This window comes from Harmonia axyridis, chromosome 4 (assembly GCF_914767665.1).
Source record: "Harmonia axyridis chromosome 4, icHarAxyr1.1, whole genome shotgun sequence".
Classification (NCBI taxonomy): Eukaryota; Metazoa; Arthropoda; class Insecta; order Coleoptera; family Coccinellidae; genus Harmonia; species Harmonia axyridis.
Genome location: NC_059504.1, coordinates 47,812,570 through 47,836,970, shown reverse-complemented (window position 1 = coordinate 47,836,970; position 24,401 = coordinate 47,812,570). Strand labels below are relative to the sequence as shown.

The window sequence follows — 24,401 nt, the reverse complement described above, 5'->3', positions numbered from 1 at the left end:
AGAGAATATTATGATCATAATCCTTTATATATAGTGGGTATGGATGAGAGTCTTTCACCATGGACTAATATAAAAATATTTCCTCCACGACAGCTATAGATACAGCTCTTTTAATTTCGAATTTAATCAGAAAATGTTCTAATTTGAAAATCTTGAGTTCTGATGAATTTGAGTTGTACAAGTTCATGATCTTCTCATAAACATCCTGTATATTTTTGATCCAAACCACAAACAGTCTTATAATACTACGTATTGAAAGTATAGAAAATTAAAAAGATTCCTATCGTCACCATTTTTTTCATAAAAATCCCATTGAGTCATGAACCGTTGAGTTTTAACCAGTTATGGCTAAAATTGTCATCGAATAAGCTAGCTGATGATGTAATAATATACTGGGTGTGCCATTCGAAATAAGAAAGCAGTATTCTGTTTCTGCTATAAACGGAAGTTGAAGATCTGAAAATATACTAACTGACAAAGAATCTGCAACACCCAGTAGGAGCTGTTTAAATTTTGGTGAAACATAGATATTAGATAGTATAGCAAGGAGTAAATTAAATTTGGAGAAAATAACGAAAGGTTTACAATTTATTCAAATGAATTTGTCAATAGTGTGTTTGTCTTCCGCGATTATCTATACATTCCCAAACATTGATGCAATTGATGCATTGATACAATGAGATGGTCTATTTCTTCTTGAGGGATCCTATCCTAAGCTATCATGTCTCAGAGCCGCCAAAGTCCCTGGGAGCTGGGGTAAATTTCCTAGCCATGATGTCCCAAACATGCTATATGGGCGAAAAATCGGGGGATCTGTCATGTTACCTCGAATAAAGACTGAAGGTTACCTATTTGCATGTGCAATAGCACCCCATACTATAACGCATACTGTCCGGTTTGCATGACGCTCAACATCAAACTGAGGTTCACGTCTTTCTCCCCGACGTCGTCTCACCCTTCTTCGGCCATCATGTGCACCCAAGGATAATCGAGATTCATCAGAAGAGACGGCCTAATGCCTTTCCACATTCCAATGTTGATGTTCTCTGCACCTCTGTTATGATTGCCGACGATGCTCAACCGTCAGAGGTAACACAGGATGGGGTCGATAATGCTGCAGTCCAAAAGATCTTATACGGCGATAAACCGTTCCGACAGTTACAGGATGGCCTTGTTCTCCTAACCACTCATCAGTCAAAGATCGAGTTGTCGCAAATCGGTCTCTAATGGCCATAAGTCTCAGACATCGATCTTGAAGTTCATTTGTGCTCCTTCAACGTTCGGTGCCCTCTCTTCTTCGATTTTGGGCATTATCAAACCACGCTTGACAATATCTCATAGGTAGTTGCATTTCTTTTTGTACGGTTAGTGATTTCTCGAAATGACAACACCACCTCCAGTAGACTAATAATTCGACCTGTTTCAAATTCACTTAGCTGGCGATAAATTCCGCGTACACGTGCTCTAGGCATTTTAACAACAACTAAACATCGACTTTGGATCTCCTTGAACAGCTGGTTTGTTGATAATTTTGAAAAACTTGCAAAAAATGACTAAAATATTTAAGTAAGAAAAATTGTTCACATGAAAAGAACCTTCACGATTTTTTTTCCAAATTCAATCATTTGCTCCTTGCCTATCTATGTTTTACCAAAAAAAAAATTTAAACAGATCCTTCTGGGTTTTGCACTTTCTTTGTCAGTTAGTATATTTCAGGGAGTAATAGTAATAGTATTGTCTCAAATCACAACGTTTAAATTTTCATCTATAAATTATGATTAGTTTTTTATAAACGTCGAAAAGGTCATCGTGGCTAATCACGAAAAAAATTTTTTGCTCTAAAAGGTCAGTGTCTCGATGTATGACAGCTTTCTTACCCATATATAGCTTTTCAATGAAACTTAGGAACAAGGGCGGTAAATGATAAACATAGACCCAAAAGTTTCTGACGTGCTCTTCTTAAATATTGTTGTTCTGAAGTTTGACATTGATCAGGCTTGTTTGAGAAACTTCAAGAGTATATTGTACTCCGTTTCTCTCTTATCATCATAGTTCAAAAACGAAAAAATAGAACGGAAACATGCAGAAATTGAAAACAGCTGCATTAAATCGTTGAAATTGCATTGCATGTAACGTGTTTGTGTGTGTTTTCAGTGTCAGTGCCCCTAGTTCCTGTGTCTTCTGACCACCGAACATCTGTTTTATTGGCCGTTAAAATGTAATGTCGATAATGGAAATATGTCCTTTCCGAGAAGATCAATGCAATGATGTTTACAGTCGCAAATAAATATCGTCGTTATTGTCATGTGGAAGAAATTCAAACGTATAAAAATGCAGAATGTCCTAATTCTCGCAGATTGACTTTCACCATATAAGTCCTACAATAAACAAGAAATACCAAATAAAACTGAATTTAAAAAAATTACAACTGTTGGAACATTGAAGTTCAGGATATAAAGGGTGTTTTTTTTAGAGCTATAGAACTTTAAATTGCAATAAAACAACGATGGATTATTCGATTGACATGAATTTTATTTATCCGCAAGATAATCTTGTGGCATTACATTTTAAATATGACTTCTGGCATATGACCGCCACGGCTGGCTCGGATTTGGCCAATCAGGACGTCCAATTTTCGATGACTTTTTCCAACATTTGTGGCCGTATATCGGCAATAACACGGCGAATGTTGTCTTCCAAATGGTCAAGGGTTTGTGGCTTATCCGCATAGACCAATGTCTTTACATAGCCCCACAGAAAGAAGTCTAGCGGTGTTAAATCACAAGATCTTGGAGGCCAATTCACAGGTCCAAAACGTGAAATTAGGCGGTCACCCAACGTGTCTTTCAATAAATCGATTGTGGCATGAGCTGTGTGACATGTTGCGCCGTCTTGTTGGAACCACAGCTCCTGGACATCATGGTTGTTCAATTCAGGAATGAAAAAATTAGTAATCATGGCTCTTTACCGATCACCATTGACTGTAACGTTCTGGCCATCATCGTTTTTGAAGAAGTACGGACCAATGATTCCACCAGCCCATAAAGCGCACCAAACAGTCAGTTTTTCTGGATGTAACGGTGTTTCGACATACACTTGAGGATTAGCTTCACTCCAAATGCGGCAGTTTTGTTTGTTGACGTAGCCATTCAACCAGAAGTGCGCTTCATCGTTAAACAAAATAAAATGGACGTAGTGCGTGATACGTATTCCGCACAGAACCGTTATTTTCGAACTAAATCGCACTATTTGTAAGAGTTGTTCAGGCGTGAGTCTATTCATGATGAATTGCCAAACCAAACTGAGGATAAATCACTTGACAGCTGTTAAATCGGTCGCCATCTTGAACAGTAATGCCAACTCAAAGATATATACCTCGAAAAAAAAACACCCGTTATAACAATTTTTTTACAATAAAGCTTAGAATTTCGGAAAAAAACGGCGAAAGCAAAGTTGTACGCCTATGTATTTTGATGGCAATAGTTGAAGAATATTCATGTATAATACAAGTGAGGAAGGCACAGATATCCACGAGATCAAAATTCAAAAACGAGCCACGAAGTGGCGAAAGGATCATAACATCAGAAATTAATTAACTAAACTAACAACAATGACATAATTATAATCAATACTGACTGTGATTTTCTAGAATTTTTTTATTCATTGTGAAAATGAAGAAATACACTTGAAATGGAGCACTGAAAAATCTAAACAGCCATAGTCTTCTCGTGTGGGCTTTTCAAATCATCAGTTCTTTGTTTGCTTTCTTGATTGGACGTGCTATATCTGAATCTCTCGAGTTGGATAGAAAAAAAATCGCTCGAATGGCTGCAGTTCGATTTAATATCCAACGGCGTCCTCGATCCTTGAGCAGTTATGACCCAATTCCTCCCCAAATTGGAATTCCATTCAAGGAATCCAACAGGGCGTTGAGACGTGAAAAAGCGGTCAAGATAATTCGTTATACCGTCGTCCGGGTAACGAAGAAAAAATAGATGTCTCTCTTCATGTTTGGAAACAATAGAGCGTGGACGTGATGACGTATGCCCGTCAAGTCTTCTGGGCGCAAGGTCGTAGACATTGATCGCCCTATTCGCAGTCTGCCATCACATGGTATGGCCTGCTTTGGCGAGGCTGTTTTGCCGTCTCCTGTTGGATGCTGCAAATCGACAAGCTGAACCCAAATGGTTCAACAACCCAGACAAATTGGTCGGGGATGCGGTCAGATGAAAGAAAAAAAATCGGCAGATAGTTAGATGCCCAATTGGTGCCACACCGGAACAATGAATATGTGCAAAGAAGTTGGCGGTTTTCAATATGTTCTAATGAGTTTTTAATTTTTTCCGACAGAAAAGTTTTTGAAAGGATCAGAAAATACCCTCTCTAACCTCCTTAATAACGGGTGTTTTTTTTTCGAGGTATATAACTTTAAGTTGGCATTACTGTTCAAGATGGTGACCGATTTAACAGCTGTCAAGTGATTTATTCTCAGTTTGGTTTGGCAATTCATCATGAATAGACTCACGCCTGAACAACGCTTGCAAATAGTGCAATTTTATTTCGAAAATAATGGTTCTGTGCGGAATACGTATCGCGCACTACGTCCATTCTATTTTGTTTAGCGATGAACGCACTTCTGGTTGAATGGCTACGTCAACAAACAAAACTGCCGCATTTGGAGTGAAGCTAATCCTCAAGTATATGCCGAAAAACCGTTACATCCAGAAAAACTGACTGTTTGGTGCGCTTTATGGGCTGGTGGAGTCATTGGTCCGTACTTATCAAAAACGATGATGGCCACAACGTTACAGTCAATGGTGATCGGTATAGTGCCATGATTACTAACTTTTTCATTCCTGAATTGAACAACTACACACTACATGTCCAGGAGCTGTGGTTCCAACAAGACGGCGCAATATGTCACACAGCTCGTGCCACAATCGATTTATTGAAAGACACGTTTGGTGACCGCCTAATTTCACGTTTTGGACCTGTGAATTGGCCTCCAAGATCTTGTGATTTAACACCGCTAGGCTACTTTCTGTGGGGCTATGTAAAGTCATTGGTCTATGCGGATAAGCCACAAACCCTTGACCATTTGGAAGACAACATTCGCCGTGTGATTGCCGATATACGGCCACAAATATTGGAAAATATCATCGAAAATTGGACGTCCATATTGGACTTCATCCGAGCCAGCCGTGATCATATGCCAGAAATCATATTTAAAATGTAATGCCACAAGATTATCTTGCGGATAAATAAAATTCATGTCAATCAAATAATCCATCGTTGTTTTATTGCAATTCAAAGTTCTATAGCTCTAAAAGAAACACCCTTTATATCCGAAGTATTCGTTTTAGAATGAGAAGAATACAAGAGCTGCAAAGTATACACTATGATTCACTTTTTCCTCATTCATCACATGTCGACTTTTTTGGAAATTTAATGAATAAATATCGATGAATAATCGAATATAGCAGGTGTTTTTTAGCTACATGAAAATTTTCGATGGTTTTTGTTAGGGATTCACGGCTTGGCTAGTAGTTCATTAATCTCAAGTCAAGTATTTATTTATCAAGTACTTGAATCATATCAAGCTACTTGATTTTTAGCAGTTTTATTGTGTAGTGTCACATCAATAAAAAAATGTTGAAATGAGAAGGAAACTTGCAAAAAACACTTTTATTTATCGAACTTATTGTATGAAAGAACCGAAAATATCAACTCTTTTTAAATAAAAACATAAATTAAATCACTATAAATCATAACAAAATAAGAAATAATAAAAAAATAAAGTTTCCTAATATTGAGAAACCTCCAGGCTTTGTTTGATTTCATCCATCCAGTTCTAAGACACATGAGGCATCCTATAGATTTGTCGCCTAACCTATTGCAGGTTTTTGTTACTGTAAGAGCAGCTCTGGAAAATTGTCTCTCAACAGGAGCTGAAGATGCTGGAGTTGATAAAAAATCATTAGCCATTTTGGACAAGTTTGGAGAGATATTTCTGAAATTACCAAAATGTACCAATAGATTTCATAGAAATGAGAGAAAACTACTAATAAAGTCACACTGGCCAATGCTTCAGTCTCTCGGCGCTCGAGGAATCCCCCTATTTAGTCTAAGCGCGAACGAGATTGCAGAAATATATGCCGTGCGACGCGTGCATATCAAACTCAAGTAATATCAAGTAGTTTGATATCAAGTCAAGCAATAAATATCTAAAATCAAGTCAAGCCAAGCTCAAGTATGTAATTTTTCACGAGAGTGATTTTCAAGTCAGGTAGTTGGTCAAAATTCAAAACTATCAAGTCAAGTAGCTTGATATTTTAACCAACCAATCGACTTGAAAATCAAGCTCGTGAAAAATTACATACTTGATCTTGACTTGACGTGATTTTAGATATTTTTGCTTGAACCTGTAGCAACAGGTTCTATAAACAAACGAAGTTATTGAGTTATACAAATATTCGTGTAAGGTATAACATTTCGACTTGACAAAAACAAATATGAGTAATGTTGAGCATATTCAGTTAAATAATAAGTTTTAGAGCTAATAACTATCCCTTGGTTAATTTTTGCTCTAACTAATTAACTAGAAAAAGAAGCCTGTCATTTTGTTAAATATTCACAAATATTAATTAAAATACATGGAAAATATAATAACAGTATACTTATATATATCGGGTGTCCCAAGGTGAGTGGCCTATTAGATTATTATGGAAACTATTGATGGTAAAGATTTCAAATTTTGTGGATAGATATTTGGCTAGTTAAGGTACATTTTTGAAATAATTTCACATTTCCAGTGTTGCCGGATGTACGACAATTTGGCAACAACTTTGTTATTTTGAATGGGACATCCGGTATTTCTATTTTTTTTATGATACTCCATAAAATATTAAATCTATACACTCTTACTTTTCCATCCCTATCTTCAACGGTTTTTGAGTTATTAATTATTTTTCGAAATTTTAGATCAAATTGGCGTATTACGAAAATGACTCTAGTTCGCTCAATATTTGAAATTTAAGTCAGAAATTTTGCAAGTCGTTAGATATTGATCTGATCTGTGTCACTGCTTTTGAATTATGGTTGTCAATAATACAGGACGGACCAAAAAAAATCATCATTTGCCAAGTTACAAAATTGTAAAAAAGTCTATTTTTTCAAATTAGACACCTAGTATATTTTTCAATTTTTGGAATCAGTACAACACATTCTACAAGTTTTCTATTCACTTACACAGACTTTTTGACTATTTTGTAACTTGGCAAATGATGATTTTTTTTGGTCCGTCCTGTATTATTGACAACCATAATTCAAAAGCAGTGACACAGATCAGATCAATATCTAACGACTTGCAAAATTTCTGACTTAAATTTCAAATATTGAGCGAACTAGAGTCATTTTCGTAATACGCCAATTTGATCTAAAATTTCGAAAAATAATTAATAACTCAAAAACCGTTGAAGATAGGGATGGAAAAGTAAGAGTGAATAGATTTAATATTTTATGGAGTATCATAAAAAAAATAGAAATACCGGATGTCCCATTCAAAATAACAAAGTTGTTGCCAAATTGTCGTACATCCGGCAACACTGGAAATGTGAAATTATTTCAAAAATGTACCTTAACTAGCCAAATATCTATCCACAAAATTTGAAATCTTTACCATCAATAGTTTCCATAATAATCTAATAGGCCACTCACCTTGGGACACCCGATATGTATCTTAGTTTCGAACCAGGTGTCGATTTTTTTTACCAAGGACGCTTGATGCATTCGCTTAACCCAATTCGCGTCAATTAAATTTTGCTGGAATTTATGACCGTTGGTGTTGAGGCGGGCTGAAAGGTTGTTCAAATTGGACGCGCTATTTTCGGAACAGAATATTAACAAATTGATCATGTCAAATCGGCGAATATCGGCGAGAGAATCCAGAATGCTAGTGTGTGGGAGATTTTCGAAACAGTGTCGCCCCAATTCCAACTTGCCGCGGAGTTGACTGTCATTCAGTGCTGGAAATATAAATCACCACGCAGACATGTTGAAAGTGATGCATATTTTAGTACAATAATTATTTCAGTTTGTTAAACTTGCGGGAATACTCTTTCCAACTCTGTTTTCAATTCAACCTGTGTTTTTTCAGCTGCATTAGAAGTTTCGATGGTTGTTGTCTATGGTTTGACAGTTGACATAATGTCAAACTGTGTTGATATTTCTGTTCTGTTCAGTAAGGTTAGACAATTCATCATGTATCGTTTAACGCCAGATTAACGCTTCCAAATTGTGTAAAATTCACTTTGAAAAAATAAATCAGTTTGCAAAGTTCATAGAGCATTTCGTTAATTTTACTTTCACCTAATCGTCCTAGTGAGCAAGCAATTCGTGCAGGAATTGATCGTTTTCGCAATGATTTTACTCTTCTCGATTCAAATCCATCAACAAGACGAAGAAATGTACGTACTAAAGAGAATATTGTTGCTCTAGCGCGAAATGTTGAAGAAAACGACGGAATGTTGATGCGTCGCCGTTCTCAACTTGTTGGCCTTTTACATAAGGATCTTGGCTTACGTGCCTATAAAGTACAGCTCGTGCAAGAATTAAAGCCAAATGGACATTGTTTTCGTCGCATTTTTGACGATTGGGCAAATTTGAAACTAGCCGACTAGTTGACAATTTTAACCGAAGAATTGTTTTTAGCGATGAAGCTCATTGCTGGTTAAATGCATTTGCCGATAAGCAAAATTGCCGTATTAACGAATCACTATAACATCCATTAAAATTGACTGTTTGGTGCGGTTTAGACGCTGGCGACATCAGCAGTCCTTATTTCTTTCGAAATGAGGAAGTAGCTTCAGTTGCTGTGAATGGTGAGCGCTATAGAGCCATGCTGCCTGATTTTTAATATCAAAAATCATCGTCAGCTGCGCATCGACGACATTTGGTTCGAACAAGACGGTGCAACTTGCCATACAGCCCGCTCAACCATCAAATCATTGAAAAATCAATTTGGTGACAACTTTATTCTCAGAAGTGGACCTGTTAACTGGCCCCCTCGTTGTTTGCTACTCAACGCCTCTCGATTACTTTCCATGGGGAGTGTAAAGTGGTTTATGCCGACAAGCTAGAGACTCTTGAAGTATTGGAAGCCAATATTCAAGTCACCATTCACGCCGTAAGGCAATATTTAATTAGGGATTCATCAAGCCAAGTAGCTTGACATTTTTAACCAACTACTTGACTTGAAAATCAAGCTCGTGAAAAATTACATACTTGAGCTTGGCTTGACTTGATTTTAGATATTTACTGCTTGACTTGATATCAAGCTACTCGATATTACTTGAGCTTGATATGCACACGTCGCACGGCATATATATTTCTGCAATCCCGTGCGCTCTTAGACTAAATAAGGTGATTCCTCGAGCGCCTAGAGACTCAAGCATTTGCCAGTGTTTCAATTTAGTAGTTTTCCCACATTTCAATGAAATATTTTGGTAGATTTTGGTAAATTCAGAAATATCTTTCCAAACTTGGCCAAAAGACCAAGGATTTTTCATCAACGTCAGCATCTTCAGCTCCTTTTGAAAGACAATTTTCCAGAGCTGATCTTACAGTTACAAAAACCTGCAATAGGTTAGGCGACAAATCTACAAGATGCCTCATGTTTCTTAGATCCTGGATGGAAAATTATGAAAACAAACAAAGCCTGAAGGTTCCTCAATATAAAAAACTTTGAGCTTGACTTGAAATCAAGTCAAGCCGTGAATCCCTATATTTAATGGGAAGAGTAGTGAAAAATTGAACTAATCGACTGGATTATGTAACAATATTTCTTATTATTATTGTTTAAAGTTCTCTAGCTCCCAAAAAACCAAAGTTCAAACATGTAGAAAAACATGTCAAAAATCCGTTTAATTTTGGTTTATTTTTTCAATGATAAATATTTGTGCTATAGATTCCCATAATTAAAGCGACTTCCACAATTTCGGATATAACAATCTAATTAACAGAGGAAATCACTATGACATTTTTTCCTTATTCTTAAAACAAAGCATTAGGAACTGCTTGCAAGAATTTTTGGAACAGTTCTCTGGAAAAAACTCCTGATTTTTTAGGAACGTATCCTATATATCTTTTCGTCATAAATGAATCCACTTTTTTCGAAAGGTAGGATAGAGACTCAGAATAAACGTGCGAAAAGTATTGAAACTAGAACTGAACCCTGTGACAGTCCCTAATCAATCGCATGAACAAATCCATCGATTTCAGTCTACTAAATGTTGAACTATCTGTAGTTGTATCTCGATCGATATCCAATCGGCGAATTCGATACATTAACAAATGTAATTGTTTCCAATGATTGTTTCCGATTACTTACCCACAAACGTGTACAGGATGCCGAACATGATGTAACCGCAGCAAATTGCTGCGGTGGTGAGATCATAGTGGGTGTCGACGCGGGCACAAAGTTCCACTTTCGGTTCATCTCTAGGGAGACCGGGAATTGGGAATAAGGTCCCGTTGGGCCTGGGAGGAACCAGGAGGCCTGGTTGGGCGGCACTCTCCATTTTTTCTGGAAGAAATTTGAATTATGTAGTAATACGTCAAAATTAAAAAACATATATGCAATATAACTTGTTAGTCGCTATAGGCACGATAACAATTGAGTAAGAATATGTCATCGATAATTTCTGGTATATAGTTTTGTGCTGCAACTCAATTGGTACCAGACCATATCCTAGGAAACTTGGATAATGACTTCAAATTTTAATTTTATTATATCAGTGTCAAATACGACATGTTGATTACTCATTTTCAGCTGCCGTTAACCAAAATAATTTGGACAAATACCAACATAAAGGGGGCTTTTTTTTCGAGGTATATAACTTTAAGTTGGCATTACTGTTCAAGATGGCGACCGATTCAACAGCTGTCAAGTGATTTATTCTCAGTTTGGTTTGGCAATTCATCATGAGTAGACTCACGCCTGAACAACGCTTGCAAATAGTGCAATTTTATTTCGAAAATAATGGTTCTGTGCGGAATACGTATCGCGCACTACGTCCATTTTACTTTGTTTAGCGATGAAGCGCACTTCTGGTTGAATCGCTACGTCAACAAACAAAACTGCCGCATTTGGAGCGAAGCTAATCCTCAAGTGTATGTCGAAACACCGTTAGATCCAGAAAAACTGACTGTTTGGTGCGCTTTATGGGCTGGTGGAATCATTGGTCCGTACTTCTTCAAAAACGATGATGGCCAGAACGTTACAGTCAATGGTGATCGGTATAGAGCCATGATTACTAACTTTTTCATTCCTGAATTGAACAATTATGATGTCCAGGAGCTGTGGTTCCAACAAGACGGCGCAACATGTCACACAGCTCGTGCCACAATCGATTTATTGAAAGACACGTTTGGTGACCGCCTAATTTCACGTTTTGGACCTGTGAATTGGCCTCCAAGATCTTGTGATTTAACACCGCCAAACTACTTTCTTTGGGGGTATGTAAAATCATTGGTCTATACGGATAATCCACAAACCCTTGACCATTTGGAAGACAACATTCGTCGTGTTATTGCCGATATACGGCCACAAATGTTGGAAAAAGTCATCGAAAATTGGACGTCCAGATTGGACTACATCCGAGCCAGCCGTGGCGGTCATATGCCAGAAATCATATTCAAAATGTAATGCTACAATATTATCTTGCGGATAAATAAAATTCATGTCAATCGAATAATCCATCGTTGTTTTATTGCAATTTAAAGATCTATAGCACTAAAAAAAAACACCCTTTATTATCAGGATGAATGAACTTTATTATTATAAATATTTAAGAGATTCGACTGAATTTTCAATGTATTTTTCCATTTCATTGATAAATAATGGAAATATAGCAGGGACACTTCTTTTGCTTTTTTTGAGCCCATATACAAAACTACACTTGTGGGTATTCTATGAGCAGATTCAATAATTTAAGGTGGAATATGAAATTTTTACTGTATTCAACTTTTTGACAACTTTTGTAATAACGGTCGCCCCTTATTATTATATTATCATTATCACAAACTGGTTATAACCAGTTTGCAGCAAAGCCAATACTGTTTGACAGTATCTAACAAAAACTTTTTTAAAAGCTAGTCTAAAATCATTACCTTATAGGTAAGAAAGATTTGTTGCGCAAAAGTGTTTCATTCGTGATGTTTTCTTACGAGAAATGTTACATTAAACAAAAACAAATGCCATTTTCCAACGTCGCTACCCTGTATCTCGAAATCTAGATATATGATTGAGTTGAACCCATAATCTTTCTTGTTCAGGGGGTCATATTTCAATACGAAAAATTCAGAAAAATTAACTGGTGCCAATTTTTACATTAGGTGCAGCCTAAATAATAGAATGTATGATTAATATTAATCAAATAATTTGACAATTTTGTGTCTAATCCTTCACAATAATATATCTGTATGATATATTTTGGTGGAGTGGATATACACGTGGTGAGTTTGTAAATTCAATAATTTCGTAGAACTATAAGGCACTGATGAGGAAAAATTGTATTATTGAATACAAAAATTCCGAAAAGTATGTCTGTCTTTATGTTAATTTAGTTGTTCAATTTATTAACCGTTTACTCAATTTGTACAGTTTTAGTCATTTTGAATTTTCTATTGGTTGATTATTAAATTTGTCATTTTTAGAATTGGAATATATTCCAAGACCAAAATAAACTAAATATATCATACAGATATATTATTGTGAAGGATTAGACACAAAGTTGTCAAATTATTTGATTAATACTAAATATCCTCCATCAGGAAGACTCATTCAACTTTTATAATTTGTATGATTAATGATAAGAATGATTCATTATAAACTCTACAATGAAATTAACACAGTTTGATATCATTCAGAAAAAAAAGAAATGTAAAAAAATATATTTCTTTTCAATTCAGAAGGCTATACCTTTAATTTTCATTCCTTTTTCCTTATTAACAGTTGAAAACGCCTGCACAGGCCAATAATTCGTGGTAGATCTTTGCAGCGAAGAAAAGAATAATGAAACCATTCATTCTTATAGCTTGGTTCCTTCTAAACAAAATAAGATCCGTACACAATAATATTTTTTCAATTTCTTCAGGTCTATAAATTCCTTCTGAAATTCAGAATACAACGTTCAGAAGGGATAATGGAAATAATCTGTTTATGTTGTTATTCATTTATGATAATAACTCCTTCAATTTTGGTTGAATTGAAAATGAAACATCACACAATTATCTGTGATTATGAAGTGGAACAAGAGAACGTTATAGACACCAAACATTTCCTTGCTGCGATAATAATTCAATATTTTCCTCAAATTGACGATAAAGATAAAAATAGTGCCGTTTGACACGTGAATTCAATAAAATTTCCACAAATTTCATACAATCGCTTACATTTTATTATTTCCATATCAGACAAAGTAGAACAATAAGCAAACATAAGTAATTCAGGAATTGATAGTAAAATTATATATGTGAATGGAGGATAAATCACATGTCAAAATCAAAAAAAATGGCTGGAACATTTCATTTTTTTACTGTTCATTGTTATTGAAATATGGGCCCAAAAATCACCCCCATAAATATTGATATTTAATTGGGAACTCCCTGTATAACTTATCAAATAAGGGGTGTTTTTTCAGAGCTATAGAACTTTAAATTGCAATAAAACAACGATGGATTATTCGATTGACATTAATTTTATTTATCCGCAAGATAATCTTGTGGCATTACATTTTAAATATGATTTCTGGCATATGACCGCCACGGCTGACTCGGATGTAGTCCAATCTGGACGTCCAATTTTCGATGACTTTTTCCAACATTTGTGGCCGTATATCGGCAATAACACGGCGAATGTTGTCTTCCAAGTGATCAAGGGTTTGTGGCTTATCCGCATAGACCAATGACTTTACATAGCCCCACAGAAAGTAGTCTAGCGGTGTTGAATCACAAGATCTTGGAGGCCAATTCACAGACCAAAACGTGAAATTAGGCGGTCACCAAACGTGTCTTTCAATAAATCGATTGTGGCACGAGCTGTGTGACATGTTGTGCCGTCTTGTTGGAACCACAGCTCCTGGACATCATGGTTGTTCAATTCAGGAATGAAAAAGTTAGTAATCATGGCTCTATACCGATCACCATTGACTGTAACGTTCTGGCCATAATCGTTTTTGAAGAAGTACGGACCAATGATTCCACCAGCCCATAAAGCGCACCAAACAGTCAGTTTTTCTGGATGTAACGGTGTTTCGACATACACTTGAGGATTAGCTTCACTCCAAATGCGGCAGTTTTGTTTGTTGACGTAGCCATTCAACCAGAAGTGCGCTTCATCGCTGAACAAAATAAAATGGATACGTATTCCGCCCAGAACCATTATTTTCGAAATAAAATTGCACTATTTGTAAGTGTTGTTCAGGCGTGAGTCTATTCATTATGAATTGCCAGACCAAACTGAGAATAAATCAATTGACAGCTGTTGAATCGGTCGCCATCTTGAACAGTAATGCCAACTTAAAGTTATATACCTCGAAAAAAAACACCCGTTACAAAATGCCGTTTACAAAATAAAAAAATATTCATCCGTTTTGGAGAAAATTTAGGTAACCAAGATAAGTGAATCACCCTATACCTAATAGACTCGTTAATATTAAGAACGAATATCATTCTATAATAACAACCTTTGACATAAATACCTTCACACATTACGTATATACCTAGTTGCGTATTAAAAAAAAATGGTCTTATTACTTTTTGCAAAGTGTTATGCGTTATAATATGAATGTGTTGAGTTAAAACACGTAAAGAAAGTTTGAAAAGTGAACATAAGAAATCGGCAGTGTTTCTTATAGATCATTAAAATTCATTGCTCAGTGAAATTGCATTCCAAGGTAAATAGGTTCATTTCCATAGTCTCGTTGTCTGCTTCCACACAATTCATTCACGAGGAATGCATAAGGTACAAATCTAGCGCAATAATAATTGAATATAGATAGTTACAGGGTGAAACATTACTCATTTAAAAAAGCAAATAGTCAGAAAAAATTAATACTAGGTGTTAATTAAGACCCATATATAGGAATGTATACCTATACAAATCAAAACAATTTTTATATATCAATGATGAAACTCATTCATTTTAAAACTCCTTAAATTTCAAAACACCATCTGATAAATGCCTGGTAAGAAGCGTTTCTCATGTTTCCTTTATATATTCTAATATCTTCACAAAGGAAGAGTCCCAAAATATTGAGGTGATGCAAAGTCGTAGAAATCAACTTTTTCTCAAAAGCAGAGAAGTGTCTTGGTACTTGTAACAGTAAATACAAAGCGATTCATTACGATACTACGAAAAATTTTTGCATCAGCGTTAGGTGAATGAATTCTCAGGATTCGGTCAAAGGTTTCAATAATGTTGGATAACTCATCACAGCTTCAATAACTTTTAAGAGCAGTTTTGGTTGGCAAACTTCGAAGCCTGACCTTCCTGAATATATTGCTTTTAATGGTAAGGTGCAGCGTGCAAAGATGAGAACTTTGGATGTTTGCAGAAACCAAAAAAAATTCGTTCCTTACCTTAGATATATATAACATAACAGGCCAATTGAAAAGTCCCCGTTCTACCATAGTAAAATAAATTTTTTTGGCAAAATTCGATTTTATTATTCAACATAGTTGCCTTTGAGGACGATACAGCGATTATTGCGATCTTCCAACTTTTCGATACCATTTTTGTAGTACGATTTGTCTTTAGCTTCAGAATAGGCCTCAGTTCCAGCGATTACTTCTTCATTGGCGCTCAATTTCTTTCCAGCGAGCATTCTTTTGAGGTCTGAGAACAGAAAAAAGGTGCTAGAGGCCAGATCTGGCAAATACGGTGATGCAGAAGCCATTCGAAGCCCAATTCATGCAATTTTGCCATTGTTTTCATTAATTTGTGACACGGCGCATTGTCTTGATGAATCAGTACCTTTTTTTTTTCAAATGGGGTCGTTTTTAACGACTTCATCCTTTAAACGATCCAATAACGCTATATAATAATCGCTGTTGATGGTCTGGCCATTTTGGAGGTAATCAATGAATATTATGCCTTGCGCATACCAGAATATTGATGCCATAACCTGGTCAGCTGACTGTTGTTTTTCCTCGCTGCTTTGGATTCGGTTCATCATGTGTAGTCCACTCAGATGACTGTCGATTGAACTCCAGAGTGAAATGATGGAGCCATGTTTCATCAATTGTTACATATCACAGCAGAAATTCAGGTTTATTGCACTCAAACAACTTCGAACACTGCTCAGAATCATTAACCTGTTGTTGCTTTGATCTATTGTGAGCTCGCGCGGCACCCATTTTGCAGCTTTCTCATTTACAAATATTCGTGAATGATATGATGTACACGTTCGGATGATATATTCACAATGCCTGCTATCTCGATCGACTTCACTTTACAGTCTTTCAAAGTCATTTTGTGATTTTTTTTAATTTTTCGTCGGTGGCAGCCTCTTTTGGGCGTCCACTGCATTTACCGTCTTCGGTGCTCATTTCACCACGTTTAAACTCAGCATACCAATCAATGATGGTTGATTTTCCTGGTGCAGACCCCGGAAACTCTTCATCAAGCCAAGATTTTGCTTCAACTATATTTTTTCCCTTCAAAAAGCAATATTTTATCAGCACACACAATTCTTTTTTCCATCTTTTTTCAAATAACAAAAGTAGCTATACTCACAACGCAATATCTCACAAACTAATGGTCGAACTGCTGTCAGATTTTGATACGAATCGTTTGAAGGTTGGTACTAACTAAAAATCATATTTATTACTAGCAGCGCTATCTGTGCATCAGACCGGGGGCTTTTCAATTGGCCAAATAAGCCCAAAGTACAAGGTACAAGATCAATCGTGATTTACACAACTTGTTTACCTTTTTTTATGTCTACCTGAATTCAAATACCAAGAATTATTAGTTCACCCTATATCTTCACGGAGCGTGCTATCATATAAAAATAACTATAATAACCTTACTATTGTTCAACACGTAATTCTTCTAACTGACAAGGTTATATTCATTATATCCGTCATTTGCTGAATTATGTTTATGATACGTATAAATACGATAACATAGCTCAAGTCATGTATGCAACTAGTATTGAGAAATCTTTTCTGCTTGAGGAATCCTTTGTGATACATCTGTTCATTCGAAGGTTGCAGAAATAACCAAACGAATATTTTTATCGAGTCAAAAATAAAGCACTCTGTAGGCCAAATCTGAATTTGATTTCAAACACATCGTTTCTTGACCTCGTGGTTCTTGTGCTATCTTGGGGAGGGGAAAATTTTTATTTTTCGATGACAGGAAGAAGAACGTGATAAACAAAATATTTGGGAAAAAAGGCAGAATCGCAAGAGAACAAAACATGAAACGGTTTTGCCTTGGATGTGTCATGAGAAAAAAATCAAAATTGTCAAAATGTTTTATCCTTTGAAAAGGTCTATCTATATAACAGGAGATGAGAGATAAATTTATATGGCAAACTATCCTTATTTTCGGCTAAGGAATAGACTCACAAAGTAAAAATACCCATTTAATCTGATAGCTCATTGAATGACCGATTGGCTATGTTCTAGAATTTGCAACCAAAACTTCCTCATTGTTGATGATCTTTGATCTTTCATTGCATGCATGTCCCATCGTTGAGCTGAAATCTCCCAAGAGACATTCTTGAACTGCTTCTGTACTTATAGTCTCATCTACGAAAGTGTTTGTGCCAAGTCTTGCACATCGTGTAAACAATTTTGAATTAAAATTTTGTGTATGACTATTCAGACATAGATATTTCAAAAATTTCGATATGTTTGTAAAATTCTTACGAAAGTTACCGATTAATAAAAATACTTGATGCAGTGGCGTAGCGAGAATTGGAGCTCCCTGGAGCAGATCAAAAATGGTATGTCCCCTCTAGTTTAAAAATCTTACTTAAACAATTTTCGACTCATTCCCTGGCTTTGAATTCCATCAGCACGTCCTAATTAGGTGAAGGGTGTTTTTTTGGAGCTATAGAACTTTAAATTGCAATAAAACAACGATGGATTATTCGATTGACATGAATTTTATTTATCCGCAAGATAATCTTGTGGCATTACATTTTAAATATGATTTATGGCATATGACCGCCACGGCTGGCTCGGATGTAGTCCAATCTGGACGTCCAATTTTCGATGACTTTTTCCAACATTTGTGGCCGTATATCGGCAATAACACGGCGAATGTTGTCTTACAAGTGGTCAAGGATTTGTGGCTTATCCGCATAGATCAATGACTTTACATAGCCCCACAGAAAGTAGTCTAGCGGTGTTAAATCACAAGATCTTGGAGGCCAATTCACAGGTCCAAAACGTGAAATTAGGCGGTCACCAAACGTGTCTTTCAATAAATCGATTGTGGCAAGAGCTGTGTGACATGTTGCGCCGTCTTGTTGGAACCACATCTCCTGGACATCATGGTTGTTCAATTCAGGAATGAAGAAGTTAGTAATCATGGCTCTATACCGATCACCATTGACTGTAACGTTCTGGCCCTCATCGTTTTTGAAGAAGTACGGACCAATGATTCCACCAGCCCATAAAGCGCACCAAACAGTCAGTTTTTCTGGATGTAACGGTGTTTCGACATACACTTGAGGATTAGCTTCACTCCAAATGCGGCAGTTTTGTTTGTTGCCGCAGCCATTCAACCAGAAGTGCGCTTCATCGCTAAACAAAATAAAATGGACATAGTGCGCGATACGTATTCCGCACAGAACCATTATTTTCGAAATGAAATTGCACTATTTGCAAGCGTTGTTCAGGCGTGAGTCTATTAATGATGAATTGCCAAACCAAACTGAGAATAAATCACCTGACAGCTGTTTAATCGATCGCCATCTTGAACATTAATGCCAACTTAAAGTTATATACCTCGAAAAAAAACACCCTTTACTTTTTCAACTTGATTTTTATAAAAAAATTTTTTTAATATTATTGAAAATTGAAAAGGCCGCCTGCTATCGCTCCCCGGTCACTACGCCCTTGATCTACAACGATCTGCTTAAAAAACACCTATTCTTTTGATTCATTTATCATTCATTATTGATCAAAATGTCTTGATATCCAACTTTAAATTAGTATTAAAAGCAATTAAAAATATAGGGTAAATGGATAATGTTTTCCACGCAATATTTTTGCCACGCCCAAGTATAGTAATCAACCCTTCTGACTAAAGGCTTAATATTCAAATGAATCATGCGGATCTAGGGTAGTTTACAGTGAGCGTACAAATTTTACTATTGTATTCACGGCATTCATTGAATATCGTTAAGCTATATCCAAAAATATTATACTCCCAAATTTATTGTACCTATCGTCTTTGGAATTTGAGCCTTACGAAATAAGACACTTACGCTATTGAAGAATGTTATCTTTATAATTTTTTCTAAACGCGATTGTTTCAATCTTCTATTAACTGAAAAATATGACCGTCTGGTGGATGTTTGAGTTTTTGATGAAAAAAATCAACATAAGGAGTATATGGTGATAATTCGAGATGATTTGTTGTGATTTAATCTGATGTAAGCTGGCTCTTTCGATGTTCAATTCCCGATATGGATCCAATTTTTTTGCTCAAATGAAATTGGACTTTCCAATAAATCGGCAATGGTTTTTGTTCCTTTTTGGATGCATTTTATAATGAAAATGTTTTTCAATAGTCTTTAAACAATAGCAATCTGCAAATTTTAAATTATTTTTCAGAATTAGAAAAAAAATTCTTTTATGAAGTTTATAGGGTCAGAGATTGATAAACCGAAAGCTTTAACCTTGCAAGTTCACTCAGCGCACAAGGATTCAAGAGTAGTTTCTTTCGATGGTTCATTCTACCATATGTGGTTACACTGTTCATTCCTCACAATTTTTTTTTTCGGTAGAACGCGGTTTCAAATGCACCGGTATAAAGCTAAGGCACCTTTAATCTCCTTCTGAGACGGTGTAACTATATCACTACATTCTATGAGGTTATTAACTTCATGAGAATAGCCATGAGAAAAAGTTGGAGTTCAACTTGATGAACACGCAGACAATCTAGCGTGATTTGATGCAAGTCGAATCATTTGGAAATAATGGATGTTCAAGAATCTAGAGAGTTAGAAGTGCCTACTTCTTAAAAACGAAAAATTTGAAAACATTTTGAAAGGAAAGAGATGAACTGTGAAATTTTCAGATGTCCATTTTCTGTGTTATTCTGATTTTTCACGAATAGGATTTTCAATGTTGGGGTTTGAGACATGGATCTTTCTTCCTAAAATATTTTCAGATCAACTTCCGGTTATACCGGAAACAGACTACTACTTCCTTATTTCAAACGGCACACACAGTATACTATTGCATTCTTAGATAGCTTTTTTGATGAAAATTTCAACTATATGTCATACCTTGGGTAAAAAAAAATTCTTACGAAAAATTTTTTTTGAATATTTCTGCAGAAAAGGTTTTTTTCGAAAACACCTTTATCATTTTCGATTTGCAAAGACGTAGTATTATAAAACTGCGGTTTGGACGAAAAATGTACAGGGTGTTTTTCAGAAGATCATGAACTTGGACAACTCAAATTCATCAAAACTCAAAATTTTCAAATTAGAACCTATAATTTTCATTATTTCAATCAATTCTATGAAAATAGGGGAAGTTACTTAAACAAACCCTATACCTAAAATGAATACTTTAAGAGTTATTGAGGAAGAATTTTAAATGAGAAATAACCGCAATTTTTAACTATGTGGAGTAGTCTGTGACTTCCGAAAAACACAGGAAAAAACTAAAATTAGATGTTTGGATAAGAAAATTTTGCATTTCATGAATTATAACTGATTTTTCGAAGACACAGATAGAAACTAATGGCGTATTCGACTAGCTGCACCAATGCGAATTAATTCGAATTTATGTTGAGTTGATTACATAATTAGCTCAAATTATTTCGCACTGGTGCAGCAATTCGAATACGCTATTAAATTCGATGTTTCGATAACTGAATTTGACATTTCGAGAACTGTAATGAATTATTCGTAATTGAATATTGTATTGGTTTATGGATTTCTCAAAAATTCCAACGGAAAATAAGTTATAATTCATGAAATCTAAAATTTAGTTATCCAAACATCGAATTTTAGTTTATTTCTGTGTTTTCCAGAAGTCACAGACTACTCCACACAGTTAGGAATTGCGGGTTTTCCTCATTTAAAGTTCTTCCTCGATAACTCTTGAAGTATTCATTTTAGGTTTAGGGTTTGCTTAAGAAACCCCCTCCATTTCCATACGTAGAATCGACTGAAATAATAAAAATATAGGTTCTAGTTTGAAAATCTTAAGTTTTGATGAATTTGAGTTGTCCAAATTCATGATCTGCAAATCTTATAATATTCGTATTTTCAGATTTGGAAATGTAAACGGTGTTTTCGAAAGAAACCTTTTCTGCAGAAATATTAAAAAAAATGTCAGTTATCGTCGCCACCATTTTTTCATAAGTATCCCATTAACTCACGAACCGTTGAGTTTTTACCCAAGATGTGTCATATATATAGCTGAAGTTGCCATCTCGGTTGCCATCATAAAAACTATCACATGATGCAATAATATACTGGGTGTGCCATTGGAAATAAGGAAGTAGTAGTATGTTTCCGGTATAACCGGAAGTTGTAGAGATTTCAAAGTATTTTAAGGAGATAGACTATTATCTCAAACCCAAACATGCAAATTTTCGGCACAAAATTATGATTAGTTTTTCATAAACGTCTGATAGTTCATCGCGGGGAATCACCCTGTATATAATATAGGTTTTTGGTACAAAATTCTCTTGTATATATTCTTTAAGTTTGTTTTAAAAAGTTGTACCAACTTTCAATACTTCCATATATCTGTTAATATTAAGGAGCAGAATATTTCTTACTAATAACCACTATAATTATATACAGTATACTGTCCTTAATGAATAGCGCATGCATAAATAATATTCACTTCATCAGGTGCGCTATTCCGTTCTTCATTTGACTTCCGTCTCAAAGACAAATTAGTGTGTGTAAACCATTCAAGTAGCCTAACGGTATATCTTTGTACGAAAAAGAAGGAGTCGAAATTAATGATACTTGATTATTTATTCAGTTTCCGTTAAAACTACCAATTTCAATGGACTAAAGTTCAACCTAGACGTTATATTACCGATAGAACCTGCGAATCAAGCAGTAAAAATAAAGATTATGGTATTCAATTCAAATTAATAGGAACACTTATGCACATATTAAGGAAATATATGTTCTAGTGTACACCTGATTTCCTTCGCAAAATAGACATAATTAGAACCCGATGCTCGATATAAATATATGAGATACAAACTTTTCAGTAGCTTAAGGGATTGAGATTAAAATTCTTCAAACGACAGTCTTGAATGCTGATTGAAACAAGTTTGAACGATTTGGGGATTAGTATTACTAGAGTCATTGCCTTTTGGTTTCCCTTCTCTGAGGATTCAGATGGAAATGAAAGGGTCAATTGAAATTACTCCTCGTTAGAACATTAGTCCTACCATTGTATAAAGAATTTCTTTATGCGATGGTAAAACCTACTGTAATTTTTATATTGGATGTAGGTGTAGGTTGCTTCCGCCGTTCTGCAATGGATGGCTGTAACGGCAAGTGGTAGTCGGAATAAATAGATTGTAGATGTCATACAATAAGCTTAGTTATTTGTAACCATAACGCCATCCAAATATTGGTCGATTTGTGTCTGCATCATAAAGTTATTCTCGATTAAACATGTCAGCTCACGAGCCAAAATCTCGTCATTTGCGGGAGGTTTTAAGTTTTAATTTTCTGCTTTATTATAATATAAAAAAATTGCGGCTAAGGCTCATCGAATGCTCTCAAATACCTATGGTGAGACCACTCTTAGTGAAAGAACGTGCCGTGAGTGCTTTCAACGCTTCAAGAACGGTGATTTTGACGTGGACGACCAGCATGGCAGTGGAAGAGAGAAGGTTTTCGAAGATGCAGAATTGGAGGCGTTACTTGATCAAAACTCGTGTTAAACGCAACAAGAATTGGCAGGATCGTTTGAAGTGAAGCAAGAAGCCATTCCAAAACTCCTGAAAGAAATGGGAATGACTCAGAAATAAGGAAATTGGGTGGCGTACGAGTTGAAGCCGAGAGATGTTGAACGGCGATTGTTTGCTTGTGAAGAGCTGCTTGCGAGGCAAAGACGGAAGGGATTTATGCATCGCATTGTGACTGGAGACAAAAAATGGGTTTATTACGATAATCCCAAGCGCAGGAAATCATGGGGATATACCGGCCATGCTTCTACGTCGACGGCCAAACCGAATATTCACGGTTGCAAGATCAGTATTTGGTGGGACCAGCTCAGAGTAGTGTATTATGAATTGTTGACTGGAACAATCACAGATGATCGTTATCGAACGCAATTAATGCGTTTGAGCAGAGCATCGAAAGACAATGGTCCGTAATACAACAAGAGACATGATAAAGTGATTTAACACAATTTTGACAATGATCGACCCGATGTTGCGAAAGTGGTCAAGACATACTTGAAAACGTTAAAATGGGAAGTCCCACCCCACCCGCCGTATTCTCCAGACGTTGATGCCTTGCACTATCACTTGTTTCGATCAATGGCACATGGCCTGGCTGATAAGCACTTCTGGTCTTATGAAGAAGTAAAACATTGGATCGATTCGTGGATTCGCTTCAGAAGGTGACCAGTTTTTTCAACCCGGGATTCGTAGTGCCCGAAAGATGGCAGAAAGCAGTGGCCAGCGTTGGACAATACTTTGAATCATAAATGTATAGCCAGTTTTTTACAATAAAGCCTCGAATTTCGGAAAAAATTGCAGAAGCAAAGTTGTATGTACAATGAGAGAAAAGTCAATATTATTTCAATATAGATAATTCTTGCACCTTGCAATTAGGTGTGGAATACAAAATCATTTAAATGTCCAGCACGTGATCTCTTACAGGACTCGATCCTAGTGAGGTAATTTTCATTCCATGAGTTAGTTCTCATATCAACGGAACCTTATAAGAATGGATATGCAAATCCAGATGCAAAATACACCTTAGCGTGACATAATAGAGGCCCAAATGTTGTGCGCGCTGAAGAATGTAAAAAATTTGGTTCTTCTTCAACACGCATTCACTTACAGCAGCAATATTATCAGTCATGCGTGCATTTCGATGATGTATGGGCCTTAAGACATCAGTAGAACATCCAGTCCCTTCAAATTTTCTCACCAACAG

At 35.8% G+C, this 24,401-nt stretch overlaps 1 protein-coding gene across 3 annotated transcripts in view; it reads right to left on the bottom strand.

The window, feature by feature from the left end:
• The window catches only part of LOC123677402 (transmembrane protein 198), a 61,982-nt gene that overhangs the window by 19,020 nt on the left and 18,561 nt on the right, over positions 1–24,401 (bottom strand). For all 3 annotated transcript variants that reach the window (XM_045613896.1, XM_045613897.1, XM_045613895.1), the window contains exon 3: positions 10,388–10,582. In XM_045613896.1, coding sequence (XP_045469852.1) covers positions 10,388–10,577 — 190 coding nt within the window. In that variant the 5' untranslated portion in view covers positions 10,578–10,582. The remainder of the gene's footprint in view (positions 1–10,387; positions 10,583–24,401) is intronic.